The sequence below is a fragment of the Drosophila miranda genome, chromosome 3, assembly GCF_003369915.1.
Source record: "Drosophila miranda strain MSH22 chromosome 3, D.miranda_PacBio2.1, whole genome shotgun sequence".
Lineage (NCBI taxonomy): Eukaryota > Metazoa > Arthropoda > Insecta > Diptera > Drosophilidae > Drosophila > Drosophila miranda.
In genome coordinates, this window is record NC_046676.1 from 13,991,449 (window position 1) to 14,008,768 (window position 17,320).

A 17,320-nucleotide genomic window follows, 5' to 3' on the forward strand; every position below is an offset into this window, starting at 1 on the left:
GAACTGCTGCTTTGTCCCAAATTGAAGAGGCAACCAATGTTTGTGTAGCTGGTAATAATAATTGTGATTACAATTGCCATAAATAGTCGCTGATGAAGGTACCTACAACTGAATCATCAGTGGAATCGAAGGGAATTCGTTCGTGCCGTTCGTTTGATTAGAAACTAGTTCAGACATTGGGCTTTGCTCCTCTCCTCTCCTCTCCTCTCCTATCCTCTGGTGGTGGCGTGTCTGTGTCAACAGCACGAAGTGGAATTTACGAGGTGGGGAGAGGGATTTCTTATCAGCTGCCCCCGATAACAGATACCAAGAAAAGTACAAACTGGAAACACACACAATTAATAATACTTTGAGCACAACTTTGCATTCGTTCTGGGAAATATATCCATACTTTTTGTTTTTCCTTTTTGCACTACCTTTTCTAGGGCAAAATATTTACTATATATATATTTTTGAATTATTTATTTATGAATCTTCTTTATTTTCATGTCCTATTACACACACACACACACACACGCAATATATTTACACGCACAAATACAAACACTCGTTGTACATTTTTCGACTTTGTTGGTTGTTGTGCCTTCCACTACACTGAACTTTGAACTCGAAATATACCCACATATCGATATCGATATATATCGATCTATATATTGTACATTCCCATATGGTATGGTATGGTATGGTGTATATATATTTTGTACAAACGAAATGCTGGCTGCCACCACACAACCGATGAATACCCGAAAAAAAAAACACACACCCAAACAACACACCACAAAAAAAAAAACCCCGAAACAAAACAGGTGCCGAATCCTGCCATTCTGATTGTAAGTATTTCCAAATCCAAAACCAAATCCAAGACTAAACGAAAGGTGGATGGTGGAACATGGATGCCATATTAACCCGTATATGTTTTGTTGATCCTCTCCTATCTTTCGTTATCTATTACGTTTAACCCAATTTTAGTGTTTCTATTCCCAAAAATGCCCGTTTTTTATTTGTTCTACCAATGAGGGGACTGGTTTCTCCCACTTGTCCATATTTTATTTCTAATTCATTTATGTATGTTTTGATGATGCATTTCCTCTCACAAAAGAGTACCTTCCAAGGGGCTCTGTGTTCTGTTTTCCCATTTCCATATCAAGACCACACATACACTTTGTACATCTGTTTAAAATCATCTCTCTGCTCACTGCTCTCTCCTCTTGCCCTCCATTCCATGCCACGCATTTTTAGAGTAGTCAAGAGGCATTTTCGGTAAAGTATGCTCTACTGTACACACCCCCCTACCCACTATAAGTAAATCCTAAACAAAACTAAAACTAACCATACATATATACGTAATGTGAATATACGATTTTCAGTTGTAGATGAATAGCTAGATCTAGATACATATGATTTTAAGGCTTCCCCTTCCCATAACCTACCCAAAAAATCCTGAAAAATAACAGATCTATTCGGTGTTAGCGAATAAATACTTAAACGTCAAGATAGTGACCAAGAAACAAAAACAATATAAGTATCAACGGAATATCGATATAGCAATGGAGAGTGATCAGAATGAGGTAAAAGAATCCAACCGGCTGGAGCAGCCATCGCCGCCGCCGCCGAACGGCAGAGTAGAGGAGTTTTGTCCCGTGTTCAGTACAATTTTTAGAGTAGTCTTTTGCTTGCTTTCCGTAGATTAATCCTTTGAGAACTGCATGTGGTTGTCCTTGTCCTTGTCGATTGTTTGTTGCATGTTTTCTATGTGTACATTGTGCTTTTTTTGTGTTGCTAACCCTAGACATCGTTAGATCTCTGAAGAACCTGCAATAATCCCATTCTCTTGTGTCCTCCCGCTACTCAGGGTGAACTGGAGCAACAACTGCTGCAAGCGAATCCCATACTGGAGGCCTTTGGCAATGCCAAGACCGTCAAGAACGATAATTCATCGCGTTTCGTAAGTCACACACACACACACGTTTCGATAGAGACTCTTCCAGTAATCCTTGTATTTGTGGTCCTTTTTGTGCAGGGCAAATTCATACGGATCAATTTCGATGCCTCTGGTTTCATCTCGGGCGCCAACATCGAGACGTATCTGCTGGAGAAGTCGCGGGCCATCCGCCAAGCCAAGGACGAACGTACATTCCACATCTTCTATCAGTTGCTGGCGGGCGCCTCGCCGGAGCAGCGCGAGAAGTTCATACTCGATGATGTCAAGTCGTATGCATTCCTGTCGAACGGCAGCCTGCCAGTGCCCGGTGTGGATGACTATGCCGAGTTCCAGGCCACCGTCAAGTCGATGAACATCATGGGCATGACCTCGGAGGACTTCAACTCGATATTCCGTATCGTGAGCGCCGTCCTGCTGTTCGGAAGCATGAAGTTCCGGCAGGAGCGCAACAACGACCAGGCCACGCTACCCGACAACACAGTGGCCCAGAAGATTGCCCATTTGCTCGGCCTGAGTGTGACGGACATGTCGCGGGCCTTCCTCACGCCGCGCATCAAGGTGGGCCGCGACTTTGTCACCAAGGCCCAGACCAAGGAGCAGGTGGAGTTCGCTGTGGAGGCCATTGCCAAGGCCTGCTACGAGCGGATGTTCAAGTGGCTGGTGAATCGCATCAATCGGTCGCTGGACCGCACCAAGCGGCAGGGGGCCTCCTTCATCGGCATCCTCGACATGGCTGGCTTCGAGATTTTCGAGCTCAACTCGTTCGAGCAGCTGTGCATCAACTACACGAACGAGAAGTTGCAGCAGCTCTTCAACCACACCATGTTCATCCTAGAGCAGGAGGAGTACCAGCGCGAGGGCATCGAGTGGAAGTTCATTGATTTTGGGCTCGATCTGCAGCCCACCATTGACCTGATCGACAAACCGGGCGGCATCATGGCCCTGCTCGACGAGGAGTGCTGGTTCCCCAAGGCCACCGACAAGACGTTTGTCGACAAGCTCGTCTCGGCCCACTCGATGCATCCGAAGTTCATGAAGACCGACTTCCGGGGCGTGGCCGATTTTGCCATCGTCCACTATGCCGGACGGGTGGACTACTCGGCGACCAAGTGGCTGATGAAGAACATGGATCCGCTGAACGAGAACATTGTGTCGCTGCTGCAGGGCTCGCAGGATCCGTTTGTGGTGAACATCTGGAAGGATGCGGAGATCGTTGGCATGGCACAGCAGGCCCTGACCGACACCACGTTCGGGGCACGCACCCGCAAGGGCATGTTCCGCACCGTGTCCCACCTATACAAGGAGCAGCTGGCGAAGCTGATGGACACGCTGCGCAACACGAATCCCAATTTTGTGCGCTGTATCATACCGAACCACGAGAAGCGGGCCGGCAAGATCGATGCCCCCCTGGTGCTCGACCAGTTGCGTTGCAACGGCGTCCTCGAGGGCATACGCATCTGTCGCCAAGGCTTTCCCAATCGCATACCCTTCCAGGAGTTCCGCCAGCGGTACGAGCTGCTCACTCCGAACGTCATCGCCAAGGGCTTCATGGACGGCAAGAAGGCCTGCGAGAGGATGATCCAGGCGCTGGAACTCGACTCGAATCTGTATCGAGTCGGTCAGTCGAAGATCTTCTTCCGCGCGGGCGTCCTCGCCCATCTCGAGGAGGAGCGTGACTTCAAGATCTCCGACCTAATCGTGAACTTCCAGGCGTTCTGTCGCGGCTTCCTCGCCCGCCGCAACTACCAGAAGCGGCTCCAGCAGCTGAATGCCATCCGGATCATTCAGCGCAACTGCGCCGCCTACCTCAAGCTCCGCAACTGGCAGTGGTGGCGCCTCTACACGAAGGTTAAGCCCCTGCTGGAGGTCACCAAGCAGGAGGAGAAGCTCGTCCAGAAGGAGGATGAGCTGAAGCAGGTGCGCGAGAAGCTCGACACGCTGGCCAAGAACACCCAGGAGTACGAGCGCAAGTACCAGCAGGCGCTGGTGGAGAAAACCAGGCTCGCCGAACAGCTGCAGGCCGAGACTGAGCTGTGCGCCGAGGCGGAGGAGTCGCGCTCGCGTCTGATGGCTCGCAAACAGGAGCTGGAGGACATGATGCAGGAGCTGGAGACGCGCGTCGAGGAGGAGGAGGAGCGTGTATTGGCCCTGGGCGGTGAGAAGAAAAAGCTGGAGCTGCACATCCAGGACCTCGAGGAGCAGCTGGAGGAGGAGGAGGCCGCGCGCCAGAAGCTGCAGCTGGAGAAGGTCCAGTTGGACGGGAAGATCAAGAAGCACGAGGAGGATCTCGCCCTCACCGACGACCAGAACCAAAAGCTGCTCAAGGAGAAGAAGCTGCTCGAAGAGCGGGCCAACGATCTCTCCCAGACGCTCGCCGAGGAGGAGGAGAAGGCCAAGCACCTGGCCAAACTGAAGGCCAAGCACGAGGCCACCATCGCCGAGCTCGAGGAGCGCATGCACAAGGATCAGCAGCAGCGCCAGGAGACGGACCGCACCAAGCGAAAGGTGGAAACCGAGGTGGCGGACCTTAGGGAGCAGCTGAATGAGCGACGCACCCAAGTGGAGGAGATGCAGGCGCAGCTGTTGAAGCGCGAGGAGGAGCTCACCCAGACCCTGATGCGCATTGACGAGGAGTCCGCCACCAAGGCCACCGCCCAGAAGGCCCAACGTGAACTCGAATCGCAGCTCGCCGAGATCCAGGAGGATCTCGAGGCCGAGAAGGCGGCCCGCGCCAAGGCCGAGAAGGTGCGACGCGACCTCAGCGAGGAGCTCGAAGCACTCAAGAACGAGCTTCTCGACTCCCTGGACACCACGGCCGCCCAACAAGAGCTGCGCTCCAAGCGCGAACAGGAGCTGGCCACGCTGAAGAAGTCGCTGGAGGAAGAGGGTGTGAACCACGAGGGCGTCCTGGCCGACATGCGGCACAAGCACTCGCAGGAGCTGAACGGCATCAACGATCAGTTGGAGAACCTGCGCAAGGCCAAGTCCGTTCTGGAGAAGGCCAAGGGTACGCTGGAGGCGGAGAACGCCGATCTGGCCACCGAATTGCGCAGCGTCAACAGCTCCCGGCAGGAGAACGATCGACGACGCAAGCAGGCCGAATCCCAAATCGCAGAGCTTCAGGTGAGTGAAGAAAACAGAAGGTGGCCGAACGATCTCTATTCTGATTCTGTTTGCAGGTGAAATTGGCCGAGATCGAACGCGCACGATCGGAATTGCAGGAGAAGTGCACAAAGCTGCAGCAGGAGGCGGAGAATATCACCAATCAGCTGGAGGAGGCCGAGCTGAAGGCATCGGCAGCCGTCAAGTCGGCCAGCAATATGGAGTCGCAGCTGACGGAAGCGCAGCAGCAGCTGGAGGAGGAGACACGCCAGAAACTGGGCCTCAGCTCCAAGCTGCGCCAGATCGAGTCCGAGAAGGAGGCGCTGCAGGAGCAGCTCGAGGAGGATGAGGAGGCCAAGCGTAACTTTGAGCGCAAACTGGCCGAGGTCACCGGCCAGATGCAGGAGATCAAGAAGAAGGCTGAGGAGGATGCCGACCTGGCCAAGGAGCTGGAGGAGGGCAAGAAGCGGCTCAACAAGGAGATCGAGGTGTTGGAGCGACAGGTGAAGGAGCTGATTGCCCAGAACGATCGCCTGGACAAGAGCAAAAAGAAGATCCAATCGGAGCTGGAGGATGCCACCATCGAGCTGGAGACGCAACGCACGAAGGTAGGTCCCTGGCCCTCGTCATAGTTCCTTGAAGGACTCCCTTTGCTAATCCCCAATCCCAATCCCAATCCCTCATAGGTGCTCGAGTTGGAGAAGAAGCAGAAGAACTTCGACAAGACCCTCGCCGAGGAGAAAGCCATATCAGAGCAGATCGCCCAGGAACGCGACACTGCAGAGCGGGAGGCGCGCGAGAAGGAGACCAAGGTGCTGTCGGTGTCCCGCGAGCTGGACGAGGCCTTCGACAAGATCGAAGATCTCGAGAACAAGCGCAAGACACTCCAGAACGAGCTAGACGACCTGGCCAACTCCCAAGGCACCGCCGACAAGAACGTCCACGAGCTTGAGAAGGCCAAGCGCGCCCTGGAGTCGCAGCTGGCCGAGCTGAAAGCACAAAACGAGGAGCTCGAGGACGACCTCCAGCTGACGGAGGATGCCAAGCTGCGTCTCGAGGTCAATATGCAGGCCCTGCGCTCCCAGTTTGAGCGCGACCTGCTGGCCAAGGAGGAGGGGGCGGAGGAGAAGCGGCGAGGACTGGTCAAGCAATTGCGCGATCTGGAAGCGGAGCTCGATGAGGAGCGCAAGCAGCGAACGGCCGCCGTGGCATCGAAGAAGAAGCTGGAGGGCGACCTCAAGGAGATCGAGACCACGATGGAAATGCATAACAAGGTGAAGGAGGATGCCCTGAAGCACGCCAAGAAGCTGCAAGCACAAGTCAAGGATGCGCTTCGCGACGCCGAGGAGGCCAAGGCGGCCAAGGAGGAGCTGCAGGCGCAGAGCAAGGAGGCCGAGCGCAAGGTCAAGGCCTTGGAGGCAGAAGTATTACAGCTGACCGAGGATTTGGCCAGCTCGGAGCGGGCCCGACGGGCGGCCGAAACGGAGCGCGACGAGCTTGCCGAGGAGATTGCCAACAGTTCCAGCAAGGGATCGCTGATGGTCGACGAGAAGCGGCGACTGGAGGCCCGCATTGCCACACTCGAGGAGGAGCTGGAGGAGGAGCAGTCCATTTCGGAGGTTCTGCTCGACCGCAGCCGCAAGGCGCAGCTGCAGATCGAGCAGCTGACCACCGAGCTATCCAACGAGAAGTCCAACTCGCAGAAGAACGAGAATGGACGCGCCCTGCTCGAGCGCCAGAACAAGGAGCTGAAGGCCAAGCTGGCCGAGATTGAGACGGCACAACGTACCAAGGTGAAGGCCACCATCGCCACGCTCGAGGCCAAAATCGCCAATCTGGAGGAGCAGCTGGAGAGCGAGGGCAAGGAGCGACTGCTGCAGCAGAAGGCCAACCGCAAGATGGACAAGAAGATCAAGGAGCTGACGATGAACATCGAAGACGAGCGGAGACATGTCGACCAGCACAAGGAGCAAATGGATAAGGTAAGCAGCCCGACCGTTCCTGACTGTGGGATGGTTATACTAAAGGATTCGTTTTGCTCCCACAGCTGAATAGCCGCATCAAATTGCTCAAGCGCAATCTGGACGAGACGGAGGAGGAACTGCAGAAGGAGAAGACACAGAAGCGCAAGTACCAGCGCGAGTGCGAGGATATGATTGAATCGCAGGAGGCCATGAACCGTGAGATCAACTCACTCAAAACTAAACTACGGTAGGTGCAGATCCCTGTTCGATCAAGGGTTTTGTGACGGAAGGGGGAAGTCTCTAGCGCTATGTCTCTCTTTCGCTCTCTTCCGGGATTCAGATTCTTCCTATATTGTTTTGACATTTTATTGTTTTGGTTTAAGCTCCATCCAAGTGGCCGAGACCGAAAAGGCCAAGGCCTATTCGCCCAAAAAGGATGCCGCACTCATTATGAATTGTGAGGGTCTGCATTAGGTTTCGAATCGTTTCGCTTCTTTCTCGTAGGCGCTGTAAGTGCTGCTGGCCAAGATCCATAGGCAGATCCTCAGACCCAGACCCAGACCCAGACCCAGTGAATGTGAACCAGAAACCACTCCAAACCAAAGAAAACCTAGCAACCACACCTCTGTGTACATCTCTCTGCATGTTAGGAACACACCATCCAGCAAAATCATCCAACAGTGCGAACTAATGCCGTTCAAACTCCTATTTTAAATAGAACTTGGTTCGTGCAACTCCAACCTCTGTTCTGTTATTTTTGTATTCCCCCATGCACTGCACGTCTACCCAGAACCATCCTCTACTATATATTGTAAACCCTGATACTAATCCTGCAACTTGTATGTCTCCCTTTCCTTTAGACGCACCGGCGGCATGGGCCTCAGCTCCAGCCGGCTCACGGGCACACCTTCATCGAAGCGCGGAGGAGGCGGTGGTGGGGGCGGCGGCGGCGGTGACGACAGCTCATCGGTGCAGGATGAATCATTAGATGGCGAGGATTCGGGCAATTGACGCGTTAATTATTAGGTCAAGATCGAGAATAGGACGGAGAAGAGATGAAGAAGAGAAGAGCAAAATAAACGATTATATTTAATGTTTGTTTTATATAATTTCTCTGTTATTTTTTATATAAACTATTATACATACTTAAATTAAAAACGTAAACCAACAAAACCAACATTTTATAACGACAAAAAACATAAACAATGAAACAAAAAAAGCAAAAAGAAAAACAATGTTGTCAAACACTCCAATTTCCCCCAATTTAAATTTATATAAAACAACCATAAACACATAAGAAACTTTCCCCGCATCCCTCGATTGGCTGCCGATCGGAGCAAGCATCGAAAATAAAAACGAAAATTATGCAACTCAAAAACAACCGAAACCCAGAAACTTATTAACTTCCTTCAGCATATCTTTAGGATACACTCACTTCCACGTTGCAATCAATCTTTAAATACATACATAAATACCTAACATAGAACAGCCCGTAGCATAGCAATACGATGCAATATGTAATTCATGCATTTAACAACTAAAACGGTTCTCAAAATGGAAACGAATCCGAACAGAGCAGAGTAAAAACAAAAGATAATCGGAAAGAAAATGTTGAACAAGCAACTAATGTACGAATTTAATTTCGTTTTTGTTTAGAACTAAACAATAAAATTTGCTATATTATATACATAAAATGATTTTGTACTGTTAGCCGTTAGGTTGCTCTGGATTGAGGAATAGGAAATACAGAGATCAGTGTATAATTTCTAGAGTTATTCATGATCTCGGCATGTATTCTGGTTCTCTTCAAAATTGGGGTAGTTTGACCGGAATTTAAATTGAAATTTGTGCTTTTTAGTGTGACCATCTTTTCCAATTGTTATCGATACCATCGAAATTCGATTTTTTCTGCATACTTTAGGGCACTGGAAATACCATTAAATCGGAGGGAATTTTAAGAAACATTAAAAACTGAACATGTGATTTCTTTCCTGCAAGCGTGGATTTAGAAATAATAATATGCCATATTATTTAAGAAAAGATAGAATATACATAAATGAGAATATAAGTTTATTAACATTTTTACATATATACAAACTGATGGCTACATACTACAGTACAGGTAACTGGCTGACTAAGATGTACGTTTAATCCTAGAAAAAAAATTCGAAAATCTCATACAAGTCTGGATAATTTTCCCCGTCCCCGCCCATGACTAACTAACTAACTATCTAACTAATGGCACCCTATATGTTTTGTTGATCCTCTCCTATCTTTCGTTATCTATTACGTTTAACCCAATTTTAATGTTTCTCCCAATGAGGGGACTGGTTTCTCCCACTTGTCCATATTTTATTTCTAATTCATTTATGTATGTTTTGATGATGCATTTCCTCTCACAAAAGAGTACCTTCCAAGGGGCTCTGTGATCTGTTTTCCCATTTCCATATCAAGACCACACATACACTTTGTACATCTGTTTAAAATCATCTCTCTGCTCACTGCTCTCTCCTCTTGCCCTCCATTCCATGCCACGCATTTTTAGAGTAGTCAAGAGGCATTTTCGGTAAAGTATGCTCTACTGTACACACCCCCCTACCCACTATAAGTAAATCCTAAACAAAACTAAAACTAACCATACATATATACGTAATGTGAATATACGATTTTCAGTTGTAGATGAACAGCTAGATCTAGATACATATGATTTTAAGGCTTCCCCTTCCCATAACCTACCCAAAAAAATCCTGAATAATTACAGATCTATTCGGTGTTAGCGAATAAATACTTAAACGTCAAGATAGTGACCAAGAAACAAAAACAATATAAGTATCAACGGAATATCGATATAGCAATGGAGAGTGATCAGAATGAGGTAAAAGAATCCAACCGGCTGGAGCAGCCATCGCCGCCGCCGCCGAACGGCAGAGTAGAGGAGTTTTGTCCCGTGTTCAGTACAATTTTTAGAGTAGTCTTTTGCTTGCTTTCCGTAGATTAATCCTTTGAGAACTGCATGTGGTTGTCCTTGTCCTTGTCGATTGTTTGTTGCATGTTTTCTATGTGTACATTGTGCTTTTTTTGTGTTGCTAACCCTAGACATCGTTAGATCTCTGAAGAACCTGCAATAATCCCATTCTCTTGTGTCCTCCCGCTACTCAGGGTGAACTGGAGCAACAACTGCTGCAAGCGAATCCCATACTAGAGGCCTTTGGCAATGCCAAGACCGTCAAGAACGATAATTCATCGCGTTTCGTAAGTCACACACACACACACGTTTCGATAGAGACTCTTCCAGTAATCCTTGTATTTGTGGTCCTTTTTGTGCAGGGCAAATTCATACGGATCAATTTGCCTCTGGTTTCATCTCGGGCGCCAACATCGAGACGTACCTGCTGGAGAAGTCGCGGGCCATCCGCCAAGCCAAGGACGAACGTACATTCCACATCTTCTATCAGTTGCTGGAGGGCGCCTCGCCGGAGCAGCGCGAGAAGTTCATACTCGATGATGTCAAGTCGTATGCATTCCTGTCGAACGGCGGCCTGCCAGTGCCCGGTGTGGATGACTATGCCGAGTTCCAGGCCACCGTCAAGTCGATGAACATCATGGGCATGACCTCGGAGGACTTCAACTCGATATTCCGTATCGTGAGCGCCGTCCTGCTGTTCGGAAGCATGAAGTTCCGGCAGGAGCGCAACAACGACCAGGCCACGCTACCCGACAACACAGTGGCCCAGAAGATTGCCCATTTGCTCGGCCTGAGTGTGACGGACATGTCGCGGGCCTTCCTCACGCCGCGCATCAAGGTGGGCCGCGACTTTGTCACCAAGGCCCAGACCAAGGAGCAGGTGGAGTTCGCTGTGGAGGCCATTGCCAAGGCCTGCTACGAGCGGATGTTCAAGTGGCTGGTGAATCGCATCAATCGGTCGCTGGACCGCACCAAGCGGCAGGGGGCCTCCTTCATCGGCATCCTCGACATGGCTGGCTTCGAGATTTTCGAGCTCAACTCGTTCGAGCAGCTGTGCATCAACTACACGAACGAGAAGTTGCAGCAGCTCTTCAACCACACCATGTTCATCCTAGAGCAGGAGGAGTACCAGCGCGAGGGCATCGAGTGGAAGTTCATTGATTTTGGGCTCGATCTGCAGCCCACCATTGACCTGATCGACAAACCGGGCGGCATCATGGCCCTGCTCGACGAGGAGTGCTGGTTCCCCAAGGCCACCGACAAGACGTTTGTCGACAAGCTCGTCTCGGCCCACTCGATGCATCCGAAGTTCATGAAGACCGACTTCCGGGGCGTGGCCGATTTTGCCATCGTCCACTATGCCCGACGGGTGGACTACTCGGCGACCAAGTGGCTGATGAAGAACATGGATCCGCTGAACGAGAACATTGTGTCGCTGCTGCAGGGCTCGCAGGATCCGTTTGTGGTGAACATCTGGAAGGATGCGGAGATCGTTGGCATGGCACAGCAGGCCCTGACCGACACCACGTTCGGGGCACGCACCCGCAAGGGCATGTTCCGCACCGTGTCCCACCTATACAAGGAGCAGCTGGCGAAGCTGATGGACACGCTGCGCAACACGAATCCCAATTTTGTGCGCTGTATCATACCGAGCCACGAGAAGCGGGCCGGCAAGATCGATGCCCCCCTGGTGCTCGACCAGTTGCGTTGCAACGGCGTCCTCGAGGGCATACGCATCTGTCGCCAAGGCTTCCCCAATCGCATACCCTTCCAGGAGTTCCGCCAGCGGTACGAGCTGCTCACTCCGAACGTCATCGCCAAGGGCTTCATGGACGGCAAGAAGGCCTGCGAGAGGATGATCCAGGCGCTGGAACTCGACTCGAATCTGTATCGAGTCGGTCAGTCGAAGATCTTCTTCCGCGCGGGCGTCCTCGCCCATCTCGAGGAGGAGCGTGACTTCAAGATCTCCGACCTAATCGTGAACTTCCAGGCGTTCTGTCGCGGCTTCCTCGCCCGCCGCAACTACCAGAAGCGGCTCCAGCAGCTGAATGCCATCCGGATCATTCAGCGCAACTGCGCCGCCTACCTCAAGCTCCGCAACTGGCAGTGGTGGCGCCTCTACACGAAGGTTAAGCCCCTGCTGGAGGTCACCAAGCAGGAGGAGAAGCTCGTCCAGAAGGAGGATGAGCTGAAGCAGGTGCGCGAGAAGCTCGACACGCTGGCCAAGAACACCCAGGAGTACGAGCGCAAGTACCAGCAGGCGCTGGTGGAGAAAACCAGGCTCGCCGAACAGCTGCAGGCCGAGACTGAGCTGTGCGCCGAGGCGGAGGAGTCGCGCTCGCGTCTGATGGCTCGCAAACAGGAGCTGGAGGACATGATGCAGGAGCTGGAGACGCGCGTCGAGGAGGAGGAGGAGCGTGTATTGGCCCTGGGCGGTGAGAAGAAAAAGCTGGAGCTGCACATCCAGGACCTCGAGGAGCAGCTGGAGGAGGAGGAGGCCGCGCGCCAGAAGCTGCAGCTGGAGAAGGTCCAGTTGGACGGGAAGATCAAGAAGCACGAGGAGGATCTCGCCCTCACCGACGACCAGAACCAAAAGCTGCTCAAGGAGAAGAAGCTGCTCGAAGAGCGGGCCAACGATCTCTCCCAGACGCTCGCCGAGGAGGAGGAGAAGGCCAAGCACCTGGCCAAACTGAAGGCCAAGCACGAGGCCACCATCGCCGAGCTCGAGGAGCGCATGCACAAGGATCAGCAGCAGCGCCAGGAGACGGACCGCACCAAGCGAAAGGTGGAAACCGAGGTGGCGGACCTTAGGGAGCAGCTGAATGAGCGACGCACCCAAGTGGAGGAGATGCAGGCGCAGCTGTTGAAGCGCGAGGAGGAGCTCACCCAGACCCTGATGCGCATTGACGAGGAGTCCGCCACCAAGGCCACCGCCCAGAAGGCCCAACGTGAACTCGAATCGCAGCTCGCCGAGATCCAGGAGGATCTCGAGGCCGAGAAGGCGGCCCGCGCCAAGGCCGAGAAGGTGCGACGCGACCTCAGCGAGGAGCTCAAAGCACTCAAGAACGAGCTTCTCGACTCCCTGGACACCACGGCCGCCCAACAAGAGCTGCGCTCCAAGCGCGAACAGGAGCTGGCCACGCTGAAGAAGTCGCTGGAGGAAGAGGGTGTGAACCACGAGGGCGTCCTGGCCGACATGCGGCACAAGCACTCGCAGGAGCTGAACGGCATCAACGATCAGTTGGAGAACCTGCGCAAGGCCAAGTCCGTGCTGGAGAAGGCCAAGGGTACGCTGGAGGCGGAGAACGCCGATCTGGCCACCGAATTGCGCAGCGTCAACAGCTCCCGGCAGGAGAACGATCGACGACGCAAGCAGGCCGAATCCCAAATCGCAGAGCTTCAGGTGAGTGGCGAAAGCAGAAGGTGGCCGAACGATCTCTATTCTGATTCTGTTTGCAGGTGAAATTGGCCGAGATCGAACGCGCACGATCGGAATTGCAGGAGAAGTGCACAAAGCTGCAGCAGGAGGCGGAGAATATCACCAATCAGCTGGAGGAGGCCGAGCTGAAGGCATCGGCAGCCGTCAAGTCGGCCAGCAATATGGAGTCGCAGCTGACGGAAGCGCAGCAGCAGCTGGAGGAGGAGACACGCCAGAAACTGGGCCTCAGCTCCAAGCTGCGCCAGATCGAGTCCGAGAAGGAGGCGCTGCAGGAGCAGCTCGAGGAGGATGAGGAGGCCAAGCGTAACTTTGAGCGCAAACTGGCCGAGGTCACCGGCCAGATGCAGGAGATCAAGAAGAAGGCTGAGGAGGATGCCGACCTGGCCAAGGAGCTGGAGGAGGGCAAGAAGCGGCTCAACAAGGAGATCGAGGTGTTGGAGCGACAGGTGAAGGAGCTGATTGCCCAGAACGATCGCCTGGACAAGAGCAAAAAGAAGATCCAATCGGAGCTAGAGGATGCCACCATCGAGCTGGAGACGCAACGCACGAAGGTAGGTCCCTGGCCCTCGTCATATTCCTTGAAGGACTCCCTTTGCTAATCCCCAATCCCAATCCCAATCCCTCATAGGTGCTCGAGTTGGAGAAGAAGCAGAAGAACTTCGACAAGACCCTCGCCGAGGAGAAAGCCATATCAGAGCAGATCGCCCAGGAACGCGACACTGCAGAGCGGGAGGCGCGCGAGAAGGAGACCAAGGTGCTGTCGGTGTCCCGCGAGCTGGACGAGGCCTTCGACAAGATCGAAGATCTCGAGAACAAGCGCACGACACTCCAGAACGAGCTAGACGACCTGGCCAACTCCCAAGGCACCGCCGACAAGAACGTCCACGAGCTTGAGAAGGCCAAGCGCGCCCTGGAGTCGCAGCTGGCCGAGCTGAAAGCACAAAACGAGGAGCTCGAGGACGACCTCCAGCTGACGGAGGATGCCAAGCTGCGTCTCGAGGTCAATATGCAGGCCCTGCGCTCCCAGTTTGAGCGCGACCTGCTGGCCAAGGAGGAAGGGGCGGAGGAGAAGCGGCGAGGACTGGTCAAGCAATTGCGCGATCTGGAAGCGGAGCTCGATGAGGAGCGCAAGCAGCGAACGGCCGCCGTGGCATCGAAGAAGAAGCTGGAGGGCGACCTCAAGGAGATCGAGACCACGATGGAAATGCATAACAAGGTGAAGGAGGATGCCCTGAAGCACGCCAAGAAGCTGCAAGCACAAGTCAAGGATGCGCTTCGCGACGCCGAGGAGGCCAAGGCGGCCAAGGAGGAGCTGCAGGCGCAGAGCAAGGAGGCCGAGCGCAAGGTCAAGGCCTTGGAGGCAGAAGTATTACAGCTGACCGAGGATTTGGCCAGCTCGGAGCGGGCCCGACGGGCGGCCGAAACGGAGCGCGACGAGCTTGCCGAGGAGATTGCCAACAGTTCCAGCAAGGGATCGCTGATGGTCGACGAGAAGCGGCGACTGGAGGCCCGCATTGCCACACTCGAGAAGGAGCTGGAGGAGGAGCAGTCCATTTCGGAGGTTCTGCTCGACCGCAGCCGCAAGGCGCAGCTGCAGATCGAGCAGCTGCCCACCGAGCTAGCCAACGAGAAGTCCAACTCGCAGAAGAACGAGAATGGACGCGCCCTGCTCGAGCGCCAGAACAAGGAGCTGAAGGCCAAGCTGGCCGAGATTGAGACGGCACAACGTACCAAGGTGAAGGCCACCATCGCCACGCTCGAGGCCAAAATCGCCAATCTGGAGGAGCAGCTGGAGAGCGAGGGCAAGGAGCGACTGCTGCAGCAGAAGGCCAACCGCAAGATGGACAAGAAGATCAAGGAGCTGACGATGAACATCGCAGACGAGCGGAGACATGTCGACCAGCACAAGGAGCAAATGGATAAGGTAAGCAGCCCGACCGTTCCTGACTGTGGGATGGTTATACTAAAGGATTCGTTTTGCTCCCACAGCTGAATAGCCGCATCAAATTGCTCAAGCGCAATCTGGACGAGACGGAGGAGGAACTGCAGAAGGAGAAGACACAGAAGCGCAAGTACCAGCGCGAGTGCGAGGATATGATTGAATCGCAGGAGGCCATGAACCGTGAGATCAACTCACTCAAAACTAAACTACGGTAGGTGCAGATCCCTGTTCGATCAAGGGTTTTGTGACGGAAGGGGGAAGTCTCTAGCGCTATGTCTCTCTTTCGCTCTCTTCCGGGATTCAGATTCTTCCTATATTGTTTTGACATTTTATTGTTTTGGTTTAAGCTCCATCCAAGTGGCCGAGACCGAAAAGGCCAATGCCTATTCGCCCAAAAAGGATGCCGCACTCATTATGAATTGTGAGGGTCTGCATTAGGTTTCGAATCGTTTCGCTTCTTTCTCGTAGGCGCTGTAAGTGCTGCTGGCCAAGATCCATAGTCAGATCCTCAGACCCAGACCCAGACCCAGACCCAGACCCAGTGAATGTGAACCAGAAACCACTCCAAACCAAAGAAAACCTAGCAACCACACCTCTGTGTACATCTCTCTGCATGTTAGGAACACACCATCCAGCAAAATCATCCAACAGTGCGAACTAATGCCGTTCAAACTCCTATTTTAAATAGAACTTGGTTCGTGCAACTCCAACCTCTGTTCTGTTATTTTTGTATTCCCCCATGCACTGCACGTCTACCCAGAACCATCCTCTACTATATATTGTAAACCCTGATACTAATCCTGCAACTTGTATGTCTCCCTTTCCTTTAGACGCACCGGCGGCATGGGCCTCAGCTCCAGCCGGCTCACGGGCACACCTTCATCGAAGCGCGGAGGAGGCGGTGGTGGGGGCGGCGGCGGCGGTGACGACAGCTCATCGGTGCAGGATGAATCATTAGATAGCGAGGATTCGGGCAATTGACGCGTTAATTATTAGGTCAAGATCGAGAATAGGACGGAGAAGAGATGAAGAAGAGAAGAGCAAAATAAACGACGTAAACCAACAAAACCAACATTTTATAACGACAAACGAGGGGGAACGTTGTGAGTTGCTGCGGACACCGCAACTCTACGGTTATACCCGATACTAAGTCAGTATGGCTCTCCTCCGGCAGACGCCGCTAATATTAAACGACACGACAAAGAGAGAGACAGAAAATCAGTCTGAGCGTGACGTCGGGCGCTGCGTAGCCACTGAAAATTGATTTCTTGCTTTTGGCTACAAAAATGATCCGATCTGATCCAGATTCAGCAATCTGATAGATATGGTCATTATCTATGATTCTGCGTTTTTAGTTTTCTCGAATGTGCAATATTGTGGATGCAACAGATTTTCGTCTTTTGTGGGGGCGGAAGGGGGTGGGGCGAAATTCTGAGATATACGTTTTATAGTGAGATCTAACAGAAGTGCGGATACCAAATTTGGTTACTCTAGCCTTAATAGTCTCTGAGATTTGTGGATGCCCCAGATTTTCGTCCTTTGCGGGGGCGGAAGGGGGTGTGGCGAAATTTGGACACAAAACGGTCAAGGTCCGATATCACAGGAGTGTGGATACCAAATTTGGTTGCTCTGGCTCTTATAGGTTCTGAGATCCTTGAACTCATATTTTGCAATTGACAAAACCGACCATGAAACCTGTGTGTTAGAGAGAGACAGAGCGAGAAAGAATGAAATTGTTTTCTTGATTCTGGCTATAATCATTATTCGATCTGGTTCAGATTTTGCACTGTAGAAGATATGGTCATCCTCACCGATTCTGCGTTTTTGGTTTTATCGTATCTTTAAAAATGTGGATGCCACAGATTTTCGTCCTTTGTGGGGGCGGAAGTGGGCGGGGCGAAGTTTTGAAATATTTTTGTAGCAGTGACATATCACAGAAGTCTGGATCCAAAACATCGTTGCTATA

At 52.3% G+C, this 17,320-nt stretch overlaps 1 protein-coding gene and 1 pseudogene across 4 annotated transcripts in view; both read left to right on the top strand.

Moving 5' to 3' along the window:
- Positions 1–8,389, top strand: part of LOC108158555 (myosin heavy chain, non-muscle) — a 28,065-nt gene extending 19,676 nt beyond the window's left edge. The window contains exons 6-14 of one of the 4 annotated variants that reach the window (XM_033390421.1): positions 807–830; positions 1,240–1,260; positions 1,853–1,945; positions 2,021–5,065; positions 5,122–5,652; positions 5,731–7,026; positions 7,092–7,255; positions 7,392–7,517; positions 7,869–7,946. In XM_033390421.1, the coding sequence (XP_033246312.1) occupies positions 807–830; positions 1,240–1,260; positions 1,853–1,945; positions 2,021–5,065; positions 5,122–5,652; positions 5,731–7,026; positions 7,092–7,255; positions 7,392–7,482 (5,265 nt within the window). In that variant the 3' untranslated portion in view covers positions 7,483–7,517; positions 7,869–7,946. Of the gene's footprint in view, positions 1–806; positions 831–1,239; positions 1,261–1,532; positions 1,569–1,852; positions 1,946–2,020; positions 5,066–5,121; positions 5,653–5,730; positions 7,027–7,091; positions 7,256–7,391; positions 7,518–7,868 lie in introns of those variants that run through there. The other 3 variants (XM_033390419.1, XM_033390420.1, XM_033390422.1) reach the window with 3 other exon arrangements.
- Positions 8,390–9,847: 1,458 nt separating this feature from the next.
- On the top strand, positions 9,848–16,395 carry LOC117187707 (annotated as a pseudogene).
- Positions 16,396–17,320: the final 925 nt, after the last annotated feature.